Source organism: Vipera ursinii (assembly GCF_947247035.1).
Source record: "Vipera ursinii genome assembly, chromosome: 1".
Lineage (NCBI taxonomy): Eukaryota > Metazoa > Chordata > Lepidosauria > Squamata > Viperidae > Vipera > Vipera ursinii.
The window spans coordinates 309,313,491-309,329,850 of NC_139512.1; the positions used below are offsets into that span (position 1 = coordinate 309,313,491).

At 37.3% G+C, this 16,360-nt stretch overlaps 1 protein-coding gene across 1 annotated transcript in view; it reads right to left on the reverse strand.

Annotated features, from left to right (window-relative positions):
• Positions 1–6,637, reverse strand: part of KCNK2 (potassium two pore domain channel subfamily K member 2) — a gene marked incomplete at both ends in the record, with an annotated part of 106,117 nt that extends 99,480 nt beyond the window's left edge. The window contains one exon of the mRNA XM_083348779.1: positions 6,604–6,637. Coding sequence (XP_083204905.1) covers positions 6,604–6,637 — 34 coding nt within the window. The remainder of the gene's footprint in view (positions 1–6,603) is intronic.
• Positions 6,638–16,360: the final 9,723 nt, after the last annotated feature.

The window sequence follows — 16,360 nt, forward strand, 5'->3', positions numbered from 1 at the left end:
TCCTCTTCCTTCATGGAGTTCCCAGATCCTTCTGTTTTCTAGCTGCTCCTTCCAAAGTAAGTAAGTAAGTAAGGTAGGGAACTACAAGATGAGGACTTGTAAGTTGCCTTAACTTCTCTGGAATCACTGAATATACTGCAAATTCTACTCTGAATTGATTGTGTCATTGTTCTGGACCAGCTCTTGAGTTGGGGTTGGGTGATACTATATTGTATCCATTGTCCTCCTCTTCCTGGAGGTGATTTCAATCAATATCAGTCAGATTTCAGAAGTCCAGCACACAATCCTGAACTGTGAAGTGCGTCGTGACTCTATGCTTTCTCTACTCCTGTTTAACATCTACGTGAAGCTGCTGGGGTGAGAGTTTCCAACAGTTTGGAATATATTATCAGGATCACAGGACGAGAGAGATCTAATTTTCTATTGCTCCCTATATATTGCCAGAGAAAAAGGAAAAGATACAGGCATATGCACATGGGGCAAGTGGGAAATGACTTTTTAATTATTATTTGGGACATGATTTGGTTTCTTTTTTTATTTTAATGGAATGTCATGTTTTATGTTATTCTGTTCACCACACAGAATTTCTTGGATATCTGGGCATAGGGCTGTCGCATATGGGATAGACAAATAAATGAAAAGCAAGCCATGTGACATCATAGTGCAAAATGCACCTCTTTGCCAAGGTTGTGCCAAAGCCTCTTTTCCCCCAGCTACAAATTGAGAACCAGTATGATGAAGTAGTTAAGGTGCTGACCTAGGAACCCAAAGACTGTGAGAACTAGAGCATCCTTAAGCATGAAAAATGGCTGGGCGACTTTGGACCAGTCATTTTTTTTAACCCAACCCACTTCACAGAGTAGTTGTTGTTGTGGGGAAAATAGAAGGCAGGAATGTTACATATCTTCACCATCTTGAGTTATATGTATAAAAAAGGCAGGCTGTCATCATCATGCCCTACAGGCTTTGGATACTGGAAAAGAACATCAACAGCATCACTTAGTCAACCCAATACAAAAATATACAGCTGGGTATTATCAGCATACTGATGATACCTTGCCCCGTGTCCATGGATTGGTGCACTCAATGGCTTAACATAAATGGTGAATAGGATCAGGGAAGAGGGTAGAACCCAGGGCACCCTACACAGCAGGGACTTTGGACTAAATCCTTACCAAGGCTAGGAAGGCCAAATTCTCCCCAGATTACCAGGTAAGGTCATGTTTTAGGCAATTTGAATCATTGAATTCAAAAAGGTTTATCCAACAGATGCCTAAAATAGGCAACTGTTTCCCTAATGTCTCTTACCCATGAAAGACTAAATTACACTATCTAAAGCCAGTAGCCAACTGAATTCACTGAATTCAGCTGAATTCACTCTTTTCTTCCAGTAGCAGTCTAGGCACCTCTCATGCTGCTTCAGCATCCAGAATTCCACTGAAAACTAGGGGACCCTTTAGGACACCCACCCACCCACCCACACACACACACACACACACACAAGGACTCTGCATGTTCAGTCTAAGGCCATTGTTCTCCTCATATTCAAAGCAGTCAGAGAGCATGGCTTTGGTTGAACCATGTAACAGAACCCCAGAACAACTCCAACCTCCCTGAAGCTCAGTAGAATCCGTTAGATACCTTGGGGTAGGCTGTTCAAATTAATCTCATCTTAAATAGCATAACGTTTTCCTCCCTTGTCTTTTTCTTCCTCTCTTTTTCTATGTTTGTGTTTGCTTTTCCTGTTGCAGTAGACGACAATCTGTCATTCCACTTGCCCTCTGGGACAACATCCCTCTGGGGAACCACACGGTTCCTGTCCTTCAAATGCTCTATAAGTCTCTGAAGATCCGGAGTGTTTTATGAAGCCCCTGATGATTTTTTTTAGTTTTTATTCATGTTGCAGTTCATGTTTTTCTTTTCTTTTTTATTAAGTATGCTTTTAAAATAGTAAGCTGTCCAGAGTCTTTTTGGAGTTAGATGGCCTTGAAATCCATTAGATAAATACATTTAAGAGGGAACTGAAAAACCTGAATTTATGTGCCAGCTAATAATAATTAAGGCTGAAGGTATTTGTCCAGTTATCAAACAACTCAAACTTATCCTACTGTAAAAAAGGCTTATCTCTGGGTACAATTTCTATATCTGATGTACCCTTTAGCCATAGAAAATTCCTCATTTGTGATTCAAAACAGCACATCATCCAAATAATTGAGATGATGCACTTACTCCCAGTGGAGGCAACTAACAATAGCAGAGAAGTAGAATGGTTCTTCTGAAGGTGACAAACTGGTTTCTAAGGCATGAATCATGGCTTTTTGAAGTTGCAAGAACAATACTAATTAGTATGTTGATCTTTCCTCTACTATTCAGGGGTCAGAACACAATATAACCTGGATTGATTATTTTACCAGTTTCACTGTTCTCCTTTCTTTTCTATCAATGAACGGATAGATAAAGAATTTGTTAACAATATTGTGGCTATGCTACCTAGAATAAAAAATAGAAGGCTGTTATTTGTGAAAAGGCTGACATTTAATATCTTGAGGATGCTACCCATTTTAACAGAAAAGAAAAGATTTCCTTCTTTCCTCATCCACAGCCCCAAATCTTTATGTTGTTGTTGTTAGTTGCGAAGTTGTGTCTAACCCATTGCGTCCCCATGGACAATGTTCCTCCAGGCCTTCCTGTCCTCTACCATCTTCTGGAATCCGTTTAGGCTCACACCTATGGTCAATAATAGCATTGCTCATGCATTGACAGTTTTCATCATCGGCGAATATGGATCCATATATTTGTACATCATTTATTCATGTGTTGAGTAATCTTATTTTTATAAAGGACAGTATTCCTTCAAATGTAATATTTCAGATGCAGGTGCATCCAGATCCTTCATAGGTAGGTCACAGCCTAAAGTGAATTGAATTAGCCCTTTTCTCTCTTTTTTTCTTTTTCTTTCTTTCCTGTCTCCTTTTCTGTTCCAACTCCAGGAGCTTCTGGGGAAAATTAATCTAATTACAAATGAGAACAAATCACATGAAGAGTTTTTTTTTTACTTCTTTCCAGTAGTCAGTCCCTAACTTTTTATCTCCCCCAATTTTTCTCTATGCATTCTTTAACCTTAATATAAAATTAGGAACCTAGTTTTATGAACAATATTTTGGAAGCTCACCTTGTGAATTATTCAGCCCTAAAATTTAATAAACCAACAAACAATCATTTTGATTATTCAGTGTATTCTATAAGCAGGGCACCAGAAAGAAATTATCCATTCATGCTAATAGCTCCCATTAATTTGAACCTCTGGGTCTAGAACTCAACCTAAGCTAGTGAATACATGATACATAGATACATGATATTTTTATTTACTGTTGCAGGTTGAGATCCCAACATAAGGAATGAGTGAAGCTGATTCTTTCCTCCACACTTTTATTTTTAAAATGTACATGCACACCATATGCATATACTTTTTGTTTAAAACAAACAATGAAATGGTAAAGGAAAGATTGGCATAGCCACACATAGAAGTCACAACACAAACTGCACCCTTCCCTTGTGCACTTGTATTTCAATGTTTGACAGTATACAAGTCATGTTTTTATGTCATGATATGATATATACATTTCATAATTTATCCCATGTTACTCCCTCCAGACACCTATGAAGCTGTAGAAGGATTAAGTCCTTCTCTATATCTGATGGGATCAAGTATGTGCTTATAGCAGAATAAATAAAACTCAGAAATGAAGAACACAAATATGCAATTTATGGATCCACTAATTCCATCCTTAGAAACATCGTTGGCTGTTTCCCTAGTAAATCACTAAGGTTGAAAAAAGCAGAATTTCAGTTGCTAACTATGAAGGCTCATAAAGGTTCAGGGAGCCACAGTTCATGTACGCAAGTGGTGTACTGATTGCTCCTGCTGAGAATAGAAATATCCAATAACCATTGCCACTATTTTGTGCCTGGCTGTTTTCAGATCCTGATTCCAGGAATGAATATTTTATGAACTGCCCTGTACCCAGCATCACAATTTTTCATGGAAAGTCTGGAACAGAGCTAGAAAAGAACTCTTAATAATCAACATAACTACAGAATATATGACATAGGCTAAAATGTTATATTTTAGGGTTCCCTTTTATTTCATATTATAGGATTCTATATCTGTGAATCACAAACCTCCCATGGAGGAAAAAAGTCAGGTTAGAAATCCAAGAAAACAGGCTGGATAAAGAATGGACTTTCATTATTCCCGGGAGCATCTGATTGATCTCCCAGAAGCTGGAGAAATGCAAAAATCTGAACAAGAGATTCATCTGCTTCAAGACTACAACAGATGAAATATTAAGCCAGGGCTTTATATTGGACTTTTGAATCAGTTTGGCTAGGTTGTGCTGCTAAATCTTTTATTTCTTTGTCCAAGGTATGGAATTGGCTGTTTAACTTTAGCCGTAAGTTTTGCCAGCTACGGTATTACCATGACCTGAGTAGCTCTGCAATTTATCATTTTCCACAGTGAAAGTTTGTAGAGTAGTAACTCTTAACTCTACATTTCATAGCCAGGAGTTGACATTATAGAAATTATTTTCACTTTTGCATTTTGCCTTTAATCATAAAAAAGCCAGCAGGTGGTTTGAGAATCCTCAGCAGAATTATGGGCTGGATCACTTTTGAGAAGATTCCTGGACAACAGAGCTTTATTGCAGGAACTACCAAATCACTATCTCAAAGAAAGAGCTGGGACCAGGGTTTGAAGATCACAGGGCTTTGTAGTCCTGTGTGGGGATCTCCATCCTTCTGCCAACATCAATTTGCTATAAATTTAAAAACTAAATACTGCTAGAATTGTGCAGACCCAAATGTTCCATGCTGTTCCTCACTATAGATAAAAAATGCCGTAGAATAATTCTTTTCATGATGTGAACCATGCTTATCTCTGTGCAGATTTTTGAGGGCAGCCCTCTAGCAGATCTATTTGACTGATACCCATGTTATCTTTTTTCAGAAAACAACTGAGGATATGCAAGTTCACTGAGGTATTTACAAATACTTAATTTGCTTTTCTGAGTTTCTCTTTAAGGAACTTGATCTCCAATTCTTGTATGTATCATTATTGTTAGTTTTATTGTTATGGGTTGGCTTAAAACTTTCCCACCCAATTCTTCCAGATTGTTCTAGACCAGGGGTGTCAAACTCACAATGTCACGTGACGTGTTGTGACGTATTGCGACTTTTTCCCCATTGCCGGCAATGGGTGGGTGTGGTTTCGCCATGATGCATCCGGCCTGTGGGCCAGCAGTTTGACACCCCCTGTTCTAGACAGTTCCATCACTCTGAACTATTCTGGAAAGAAGAAAAAAATGCTGTCATTGTTTTTAAAAGCAGGTTGTTTTGATGCAGTCAAACCTTCCAATTCTCACTTGTCTGCTGTTCATTCCATGCCATCATTTTCAATGTATTTATTCCTTCATCTTGCTTATCGCTTGATCATAATCTAATGTAATCAACATGGATATATTCATGTACAATAAGATATAGATATTGATAGTGCAAATTGTATTCAATTTGGTAAACATCTGCTAATTAATATTCTGTCCTCAAACAATGAAGACATTTTTCAGTGCAACTTCCAGTTTAAATATAAGCAAAATTATAAGCAAAATTGTTGAATAACAAGACAGGATACTTTTGATACCTTTCTCCTGCATTTGCCAAAAAATCAAGGAAGACATAAATCAGACAATGGAAAAATGCCAAAAAAAGTAGCTTGCCTTATAACCCAGTTTTATTTTATTATTTAAAAAGCAAGAAATGTTTGAGATATGTGTAGATACCCATCAGTCTAATTTAATTTTAATCTCTTTGGAAATTTACATCAAGCAGTGGACGTCAAATATATTTTGCAAATATATGGACAAAGAATATTATATATAATGTACAAAAGAAAAAGCTTGTTGTAGGTAGAAAACAAAGAAAAGGCTTGTATGAATTGGCTGCCATACATTGCTGTAAAGTACATTGGTTCAATGTATTCCATAGCATAGCTGATAAGGCTAAGAGGAAACTAAGATTAAAATCCAACATCCATTGGAATGTAGCACCTATCATATGCTTGTCGACTTAGAAGTAAGTCCTACTGAATTCAAGTATTTTACTCCTAAATAAAATTGTAGAATAGATAATAGATTTCAGTTTAATATTTAAATGAGGTTTTAAATTGTTCAATTACTGAAATCTATGTATGCAGCAATCTGTATACAGACATACTTTTTAAATGTTAAAACAAATTATGGTTTCACTTTCAAATAAACATAAATCTCACTGGTTTCAGAAGAAAGTATTTCTGAATAAACTAATTATATAGGATTGAACTGTATGAAGTTCCACATTATTGTTATGCTCTGAAAATCTTAATAGTAGTAACATGATAAATAAAGTATTAATATTAAAAGTAGGAACAACTAATATTTAGTTTCACCAACATGGGTTTTACCCATTTGATCTGTTCTAAATCTCAGCTGTTGAGTTCAAACCATTTGAATCATTGACATGACACAACAGTTGTAAAATTTACTTGGATCTGTAGCCAAAAATACTTACAATGGAAGTGATATCTGGCCTGTAGGTTCATCATTTGTGATCAATTTAGAAATCAGCGTGCTTTAGTCTTCCCTTGGATACAATATTTTCTTCCCATTCCTCCAAAGTGTGATTCACTTGAAACCATTTCCTCCACCTGGCATGTTTCATTCTTAACTGCATGCAAATATTTGTGATTCTATTTCCTGCCCCAAGTAATCAAGCTGCCACCCACAAGTCAATCAGTCATTAATGACAAGAAATCCATCACATCTCAATGATGATTTACATCCCTTTACAAACTATGGCTGATTTAATTGCAAAATATTTCTTGCTGAGGTTTCTCTGACAAGTCTCCCTTATGAGAAAAAAAAATAACCTGTATCAAAAATCATCTGGAGAAAATGAAAAGGCAAGAAGTTGAATATACCATTCAGAGTAAATACTTATTTATTTTCTCTTCATGTTCAAGCATTCCTTATGTCTAAGACATGTGGAATGCAATTCAATTGCTATTGCAGGAGTATCCAAGTAATTTTAGAGACTCAGCAGGGTTTAAAGTACACAATATTTTCCATTCTTTAAAGAACAAAGAGTCTCCACATCCAAGTTTATTTTTAAGGTCCTGTGGTCACTAAATATAATAATAAGTTTCTGTGTGTGCATGAATGTAAGAAACTCTCATCTACTTTGCCTTATTCATTTCAGGGAACAGAAAATGATTTCTGAGTTAATGGTGGAACTACATATAAAGCATTTAAAGGGGAAAAATCATGTCATTATTTTGTTCTATGAGGCACTGTTCAAAAGTGTTTTTTAAATGACCAAAAAGTTTTGTCCATGCCTCTTTTTTTAAATAGCATTATGGCTATTTAAAACTTAGAAGTCCATCCACTGACCTATCTTGAGGATTCCAGCAATAGCCAGCCAGATGTTTTCTTAAGCCCTTTTCTTTTTGTGCCATATCTGATTTTATCTGAAAACATATTCACCAGAACTGCCTCATTATACATCATTTTAAGGCCCTCTGGAACTAGGGCTAGGAAGCACAGGGTTGCTTATGGAAGCAGGAATAAAGAAATGCCAAAAGGCCATTTGGGTTACAAGGTAATAGGAAGACAATGACCCTATCCAGGTTTTCCCCAGATCAGGTATTCAAAAATATAGTATGTATGAATACTGAGAATCTATCCACTATGTGTTGCTAAACAAAGATATAATAGCTGCAGTACTCATGTAAATACCACTCACTAAGCAACTAAAAAAACTACCTGAAATCAAGAAAAAGAGGAAGAGGAAGGCAGAACCTCAAATGCAAAAGAACTAAAGATTCTATTTAAGTACAGATGAAAGAAGAGGTTTAACACTTTTTGAGAGCATTCAACAAGTAAATTATCATTTGGAAAATGCTCTTAGATTTACTTTTGAGAAGCAGACTAACATTTATCTCAAAACAGGTTACACATCTCTCCCAGAAATTACATCATTGTTCACCCCATTTGTTCATTTTTCCCCCCTCCATTGCTTTTCTAGCACCATCGTCCAAACTTCCAGATAACTACACCTGGATCACTCCTCACAAAAGAGATTGACTTATTTTATAGTGCAATCTTCTGAAATGCACTTCCTCATTTTGTTTGTTGTAAGAAAGAAAAATTAAAAAGCCTTCCTTGAAAATATTTGTTGACCCTCACTGGATGTATTGTAAAATAAATGTATTCTTTTTACTTTACCTAAAATGTTACCTTATAAATGCTATCTATCCAGCTTTGACTTTTTTATATCTGGTTAGTCTCTGAAGATATATATATATGAGTTTCAGCTTTTAACTTCATAAACTAGTTATCTATTTTTGCAGCTGGATCCATTTGTTTTCATTAAAACAACTGGGAAAACCCACAGGAACTAAGAAACATACTTTGGCTTTAATGAGAAAAAAAGCTTTATGTTTAAATATTGAAGGAGAGTTGAAAAGTATACATGAAATTCTACCTTTACAACCTAACTGAAGAAATAAGACCATTGGAGGTCATAGGAATCAAACAGTATCATAGAAAATGTATCTTACAGAAATAGAAACTCCTAAGATAATTTGCAAGAATTAGCTTAGATTTGTTAAGGAAAATGTTAGTAAACTACTTTTATCTCATTTTTTGATCAGGTTAACTTCCTTAATAAATTATGGGAATACTGTAGACAAAGTACAACTTGATTTCAGCAAAACCTTTAACAAAGTACATGCTGATTACCAAGCTAGTTTAAGTGTGTACAGCATGACATGACAATTGAATAGATACACAGATTTCCCAAAAATCATGCTTAGAAACAAAGGCTATGCTGGATACTCTACTCTTCAATGTTTTTCTTAATGGCTTATCAGGTTTGCACATTTCATAAAATTGTGTGGGTGGTTGTACCCCTAGAAGTCAGGAATTGAAATTCCAAACTCATCTCAGTAATTTAGAGAAATGGCCTGAAAAATAAAATTGAACAAAGACAAATGAAAGTCCACTTAGAAGAGAAAAATAAAATTAGAGATAATAGTACATCGATAACAGTATATAAGAAAAAAAAATCTTCAAATTAGTAGAAGATTGCAAACTGAATATGAGCTTGCAATGTAATATGTCTGTAAAAAACAAATGTAATTTTAGGCTGTATGTAAAGCATTATTTCCAAATCATGATTACTCCATTAGATTCTGTTTGGGTCAGAGTGCTCTTCAAGTACTCTGTCCAGGGCTGAAGCTAAAAAGGTAAGAAACAGTCATTCTTAGTCCAGATAAAACTATTATGTCATCACTGAGCAGGTGGATCCCAATCTAAAGGCTAATAAGAAAAACTGTATGCCCATTGATCTGAAAAAGGGAGAAAAATGCCTAGGAATTAAAACACTATATCTGTTTTGATTACTGTGTTCTGTGTATATGACTTCTACCTTGTCTGCAAAAAAGCATCTTATGTATGTCATCGCTGTGGCTTTCAGCTGCAATCGAACCTTTGAATACAAGGTGAGAATCTGAAGATTTAGATATATTGCACAGCCTGGCATGAAATCTGACACCATCACATTTGAAGAACGATTCCCAAAAATTAGAATAGATCCAGAAGATGATGAGGGGACTAAGAAGCAAGCCCTAAAAAAGAGAGATGAATTGGAATATGTAGTCTTGAAAAACATGAATATTTGAAGGGCTAGCTCAAAAAAAAATCTCTCGTTTCAGAGTGAAAAATAGAAAAATGAATTAAAATTACAAGAATGCAAAATTCATCTAAATATCAGAGGGGGGGGGACTCCTTACAACAGGAGCAGTTGAACAGTGAAATTAGTTCTCCAGAGAAGTGAGAAGCTAATTGGGATCTATTTTGGATTCTATCAGGCTAAAGGCCAGAAGCCAGTTTGGCTCTCCCCTCCCTCCCTCCCTCCTCAAAAAAAGACTATAGAAAAATTGACAGTTGTACAAGTAGCCCTTGACTTAACAACAGTTTGTTTAGTGACCATTCAAAGTTACCACAGCACCCAAAAAACGTATGACCATTTTTCACACTTATGACCGTTGCAGCATCCCCATGGTCACATGATCAAAACTCATATTTATGACAGCTGCAGTGTCCTGGTGTCATACGATCACCTTTTGCAAACTTCTGACAAGCTATGTCAATGGGGAGGCCAGTTTCACTTAACATCCATGTTACTAACTTAACAACGGTGGCAAGAAAGGCTATAAAATTCACTTAATAAATGTCTCACTTAGCAACAGAAATGTTGGACTCAGTTGTGGTGGTAAGTCAAGGTCTATCTGTAGTCTGAAAGGTTTTCATTTTTCACTCCTGACTCCTAGTAACATTTTGAGTTTTTGAAGATGTCTTTCAATACCTGATGATTCTTCTTACTGTAGCACAGCTCTTTCATAGGTGGACTGTTAAAACTAAATCTGGAAAAGGAAGGAAAAGTAGTTTTTTTTTAAAAAAATGTTTGTTTGATGGTTTTAAAACAATAGAAAAAGAAAAAAACAAACTAAACACAGAAGCCACTAGGCTTCTGTTCTTCATCACAAGTACAAACAGCCATAATAATTCATTCCCCCCCATAATGATACATGCAAATATCTCTTCTCCCCATAATCCATCCTTTATCCATATGCAGATCCATAAATCATAAACCTTTCAGTCCTAGTTTCAGCAAAAAATAATAATCCATAATGGGATTCCCAGTTCTATACAACCATTTCTTATTTTAAATTGGGTCAAATAAACCAACTTTGTACTCCTTCCTTTTGCTTCTAATATTTTAATTTTCATTCAAATGCTATCATGGGATTTGATTTATCTTTCAATGTTCTTATCCCTATATTTAAGATTTCTCAAAGACTTTAACCAACTTATTTTGTTAAGTCCAGGAATAAGTCCTTGTCCAGATCATTTATTTTTTGTCTTGTCATATGCATTTTTGTCTTGTCATATGCATTTCCAATTTGTTTTTCTATGCAAATTATGGTAATTATTTCTAAATAAGCATTTGTAGACATGAATTAGCATATGTAAATGTTATGCAATCTGTGCTCTTCTCTGTCTTTGTTTTTCCTGACACTTAACTACCCTCCTAGGGCTTAAATCTGCAACATTGAGCTCAAATAGCTGCAGAGATGGTGAAATGTTTTCTGAGCCTCTCCATGTCTCATTACGAATAAGTGAGATTTCTCCAGGCTTTTCTCCAGTGAAAGAGAAGGAAAGCAGAATGTCCCAACGTTGCATCTTACTGAACTGTTTTGGAGAGACATACCTAACAGCTTGCAAACCTCCATGCCACCGAAAATCACATCCAAGAGGTTCAAGAAGAAAGCCAACCTGTTTCTTTATGAGTCATCCTTCATACTTTTCAAAAATCATTTAGGAGTAGATATGCAATTATGGAGGACCTTTCTGCCCATATTTTAAAGGAATCTCCTCCAGTGGTGGGATTCAGCCAGTTCACACCAGTTCAGCAGAACCGGTAGCTAATTTTTTGTTACCCAGGCCCAGAATGGACTTCTGGAAGTGGCATCCAAACAGAGAACCGGTTGTTCACATATTTGAATCCCACCACATCTCCTCTGCAATATTTCGAAGGTAAAACAATAAGACTTGATATATACTTAGTGTGAATAAAGCAGAAAATATATCTCATGTTACCAAGGATATTGTTTTGGTTTAGTTTTTTGGGGGGGAAATCTATATTATATTATTTTTTAGCAGCTATGTGTTTCTAGTAGACACATTAAACCTCTGGATTGTGAACTGCATGGGTTACCAATTTCTGGGTCTAATTCAAAGTGCTGGTGTCAACTGTTAAAACCCTACATGGCATAGGCCCAGGGTTTAGAGCAGGAGTCTTCAAACTTGGCCCTTTTATAACTTGTGGACTTCAACTCCCAGAATTCCTCATCCAGCATGCCTGGATGAGGAATTCTGGGAGTTGAAGTCCACAAGTCATAAAAGGGCCAAGTTTGAAGACCCCTGGTTTAGAGGAACTGCCTGTTCCTGATTACATCTACCCATGCTTCCAGATCCAGCAGAGAGAGATTGTTATGCGTTCTGTTGCCTAGTGAGCTACATAAGCAGATCCAAGGCAACAGGTCTTTTCTGCTGGGGCATCACATGATTATGGAATATTCTCTCCTTGAAGTGAGCTCCATCAGTTTTCTATTTCTGAACATCTCTCAAGTCCTGGTTGTGCCATCAGGCTTGGGTATCCCAGAGGACTGGTGAACAATGAAGTGTCTCAGTTACTATTAACTTTATTCCATCATTTTTTATTTGTTAAGTCTTTTTTATAGATGATGATAACGATGATGATTGTTGTTGTTGTTGTTTGGGCTATTTATTAACTATTTTAAGCTTTGTTGTAAACTACCCAGAGTCACTTGTTTATTGACATGGGCAGATATATACATGTGACAAATAAATCCAAATTTATTTTACAATTTCAAAGAAGCAGAACAAAATTGCTACACTGTTGAATTGCCCAGCATGTTACTTTTGTAATGAGAGGAAGTTTTAATATGTGAGGGAATTAAAAACAAAGAGAGAAACTATCTTGTCCCATCTTTACCTATGTCTAGATTCAAGACCAATTGTAGAGCTGGTGAAAAAAAAAAGGATACTTAAAGTCTTTTTAATTTCATTTTACCTTCCAATGGCAAAATCAATCCACTACCCCAGGGGTGTCAAACTCGATTTCATTGAGGGCCGCATCAGCATTGTGGTTGCCCTCAGGGGGGTGGGGGCGTGGCCAGGGTGGGCGTGGCCTACTGGGTGGGCGTGGCCAGCTCTACATCGTTTGCATCAAGGTTGCCTATGGGGGCCTGGGCAGGAGTGGGACAGATCTGAGGGTCTCTGGCAGAAGGAGGGTCTCTGGGCCAGGGCCAAGGCAGTGGGGGCCGTTCCCTCACTGTTTCCAGGATGGCTTCGCGGGCCACATGAAAACACTTTGCGGGCCGGATCTGGGCCCCGGGCCTTGTGTTTGACATGTCTGCACTACCCTGTGGGTTTTAGAGAGTCATTCAAACATTAGGAAATATTTGCACATGGAAATACATTCAGTAATTTTACGGAACCCATAGCAGAAAGATGGGCAACTGTTACAAATCCATGTGGACATTATGTGTTAACTTTAGATCAGAGGCAGCTCGTCTCTAAGGACCAGTTAAACAGGTTCTATCTGATTGGAACATGTGAGAGTAGCACACTGGACTAAGAGAACTTCTACAAAAAGCGTTTCTTGTGGTTTTAAGTTTTTGTCTTTTTTATTTTTTCAGTGATGTACAATTGCCTTCATGCTGAGGAAGCATGAAAAATATGATGTATTGCTTGAAACTATTGCAAGTACAAAATCAAACAAAATAACTTCTCTCTTGCCAGAGATCATCATGCACTGATTATAAACAATAAAACCACTGTTGAAACAGTGCTGACAGAACTAAGAGCATGTCTGGGGCTGAATTACAGGTCACAACTTTACTCCTTTTAAAGTTGGACTATTTCCTAACTTGACATTTTAACAGATGAAATCACTAGGGATTTAACAGATTTGAACAAATTAAATCACAAAGCAATGCCTGCCATTCTAAAGGCCTCAGTCCTACTGCACTATTAATCCACTATATATATTTTAGTTAAACATATAATTGCAACATCAGGGATGCTGGGCTGAGGTGTGTGTCAAATAAAGCAGGAATGCTTTATTTGCAAGAAAGTCCAGATAGCGTTGCCAGTGGTGATTTATATTGAGAATTATATAATTTCAGACTGGATATGGGTAAAACCAATAACTAAGGAGCAATGCATGGTGATTAGATGCGGCTACTGCTTCAAGTGAGTAGAATGGGCTTGTTCCACCATAGACAATGTAACTACGGTACATTGTAAATGAAAGAAAGGGGGCAAATGCTACCTTAGAACAGAAATAATACATCACAATGTACATCGCAAATACTGCAGGTGAGTGGTCTCATTTAGCATTTATTTTTCTTCTTTGCAAAGGGCCAGGCTGGGCATGCCTTGTAAGCAGAGGGACAGAGAAAATGGTGAAAGTCAGCTGATGTGATAGGGTGAAGGACAGCGAGGGTGGCTGGGCTGGGCTGGGGTTGCCCAGGAATGTGACACATTGTGGGGGAGTAGCTGCTTCATGCTACACAGTGCAGCCCTGGAGTCTTCAGGGCATTTGCAGCTTCCCCTCAAGCAGCCACTTTGTGCCCTACTGTGGAGATTTCCTGGGCCTTTATGTGGCTGGCTGGCTGTTTTGTGATGCACCACAGGAGCTTCCCCAGCATTTAAGGGCATAGATGGGGAGGGGGGAGATGGGAAAGTATGGACAGTTGCAGCTGGTTGTTAGGGCAGGCAAATTTTGATCACATGCCCAAATTTTGTTCACATGATCGTGGGGATGCTGCTATAGTCATCACTTGAGGCAGGGGGTCATAATTTTCTTTGTTCCGCACAGTCATGATTTCAAATGGTCATGGAACAAATGATCATAAGTCAAGGAATACCTGTATAATTTAATAACAGTAGGATATATCTTAGAGGTCATTTAGCCAAACTCTCTGCTCAGCACAGGATCTACAGTACTAAAGAATCTCTGACAGATGACCATTCATTTTCTGTCTGAAGATTGTTGACCAACGAGAACTCAGTACATCATGTGGCAGAGTGCTCCACTAGCTGACAGCTTGAATAGTTTATTCTGATTTCTAGCCTATTTTCTATTTGTTCTGTCTTATCCTCTAGGTAAATAGAGAAGAATTCCACTTTCTCTTCTATGTGACAACCCTTCAAATACCTAAATTTGGCTATCATATCTCTCCTTAGGCTTCCTTTCTCTGGGCTAAATATCCTCAGATCCTTTAACTGTTTCTCAGAAGCTTTGCTTCACCATCCTATTAACCCTCTTTTTAACTTACTCCAATTGTCATTGTCCTTTCTGAACGATTGTGTCTAATACCGGACACAATGGTATTCCAAATGGAGTCCAACCAGGACAAACTTGAATAGAACAATTGTTCAGAGTGATCTGTGTTTCTATTAATGCACCAAATGCAGTATTTGCATTTCTTCCAGCTGCATCACACTGCTGGCTCAAATTTAACAGACACCCAGAACCCTCTGGTTATTACATGTATTACTGCTAAGCCAAGATTTCCTCATCCTGGAAATACTTGTACCTTACATCTTTCAAAGCCAGATAAAGAAATTTACATTTCTGCCTATTATATTACATCCCATTCATTTAGCTCACCATTCAAGGCTGTTTAGAACTTTTCAAATTTCTCTCTTTCATTTCAAATGCTGGGTACTCTTCTCCATTTTGTGTCATCTGCAGACTTTATTAATAACCTCCTCATCTTAGTAATTGATAAAAATGTTGAACAGGAGACAGCACAGAGTTTTGTGATACCGCCCTCAATACTTCCCTCCAAGCTGAAGGGCAATATTAATTAGTACACTTAGCATGCAGTCATTCAATCAAAGATGAGTCCATCCAACAGTAGCATCATCTAACATCTTTACCATTTTATGAAGAAGAATGTCATTTAAAAGGCTTTTCTGAGATCTGAGGTCTATGATAGCCCCCTGATCTGAGAAGCTAATAATTCTATCAAAGGAAATTAGGTTATTTTGGTATGAGTTGTTCATGACAAATTCATCCTTCATTCTTGACTGATGTATTTTAGGTTTATTCAAATGTTCACAAGCATGTTGCTTATTATTTATTCAAAGGCCTTGTCCATTTCAAGCTAATGGCCATTTAATTCCCTGGGTACTCCTCTTCCTTCTTTTTGAAGATGGGGCTGACATTTGCTCTCCTTCAATTTTCTGAGATTTGGCCAGTCTGGAGCAATTCGCAGAGACAAATGTAATCATCTCCCTTAGCTCCTTTAAACTTTTTGCTCTGTGGAGCTTTAATTCACTTAACTTCATAAATTTTCTCTTAATATTTCCATCTCTGTCCTAACTGGCATTTCTTTCCTTTTCCCAGTGGTATAACTCTGATCAACTAGGGATTAATTTCCCTTTGGTCAGAGGACAGACACAAAATAGGAATTAACAAATTCTACCTTCTCTCCATTGCCTAATCCTGTTTCACCACTGCCCCTTCTCTATTGTTGTTGTTAGCTGCGAAGTCGTGTCCGACCCATCGCGACCCTATGGACAACATTCCTCCAGGCCTTCCTGTCTTCTAACATCTTCTGGAGTCCATTTAAGCTCACGCCTACTGCTTCAGTGACTCCATCCAGCCA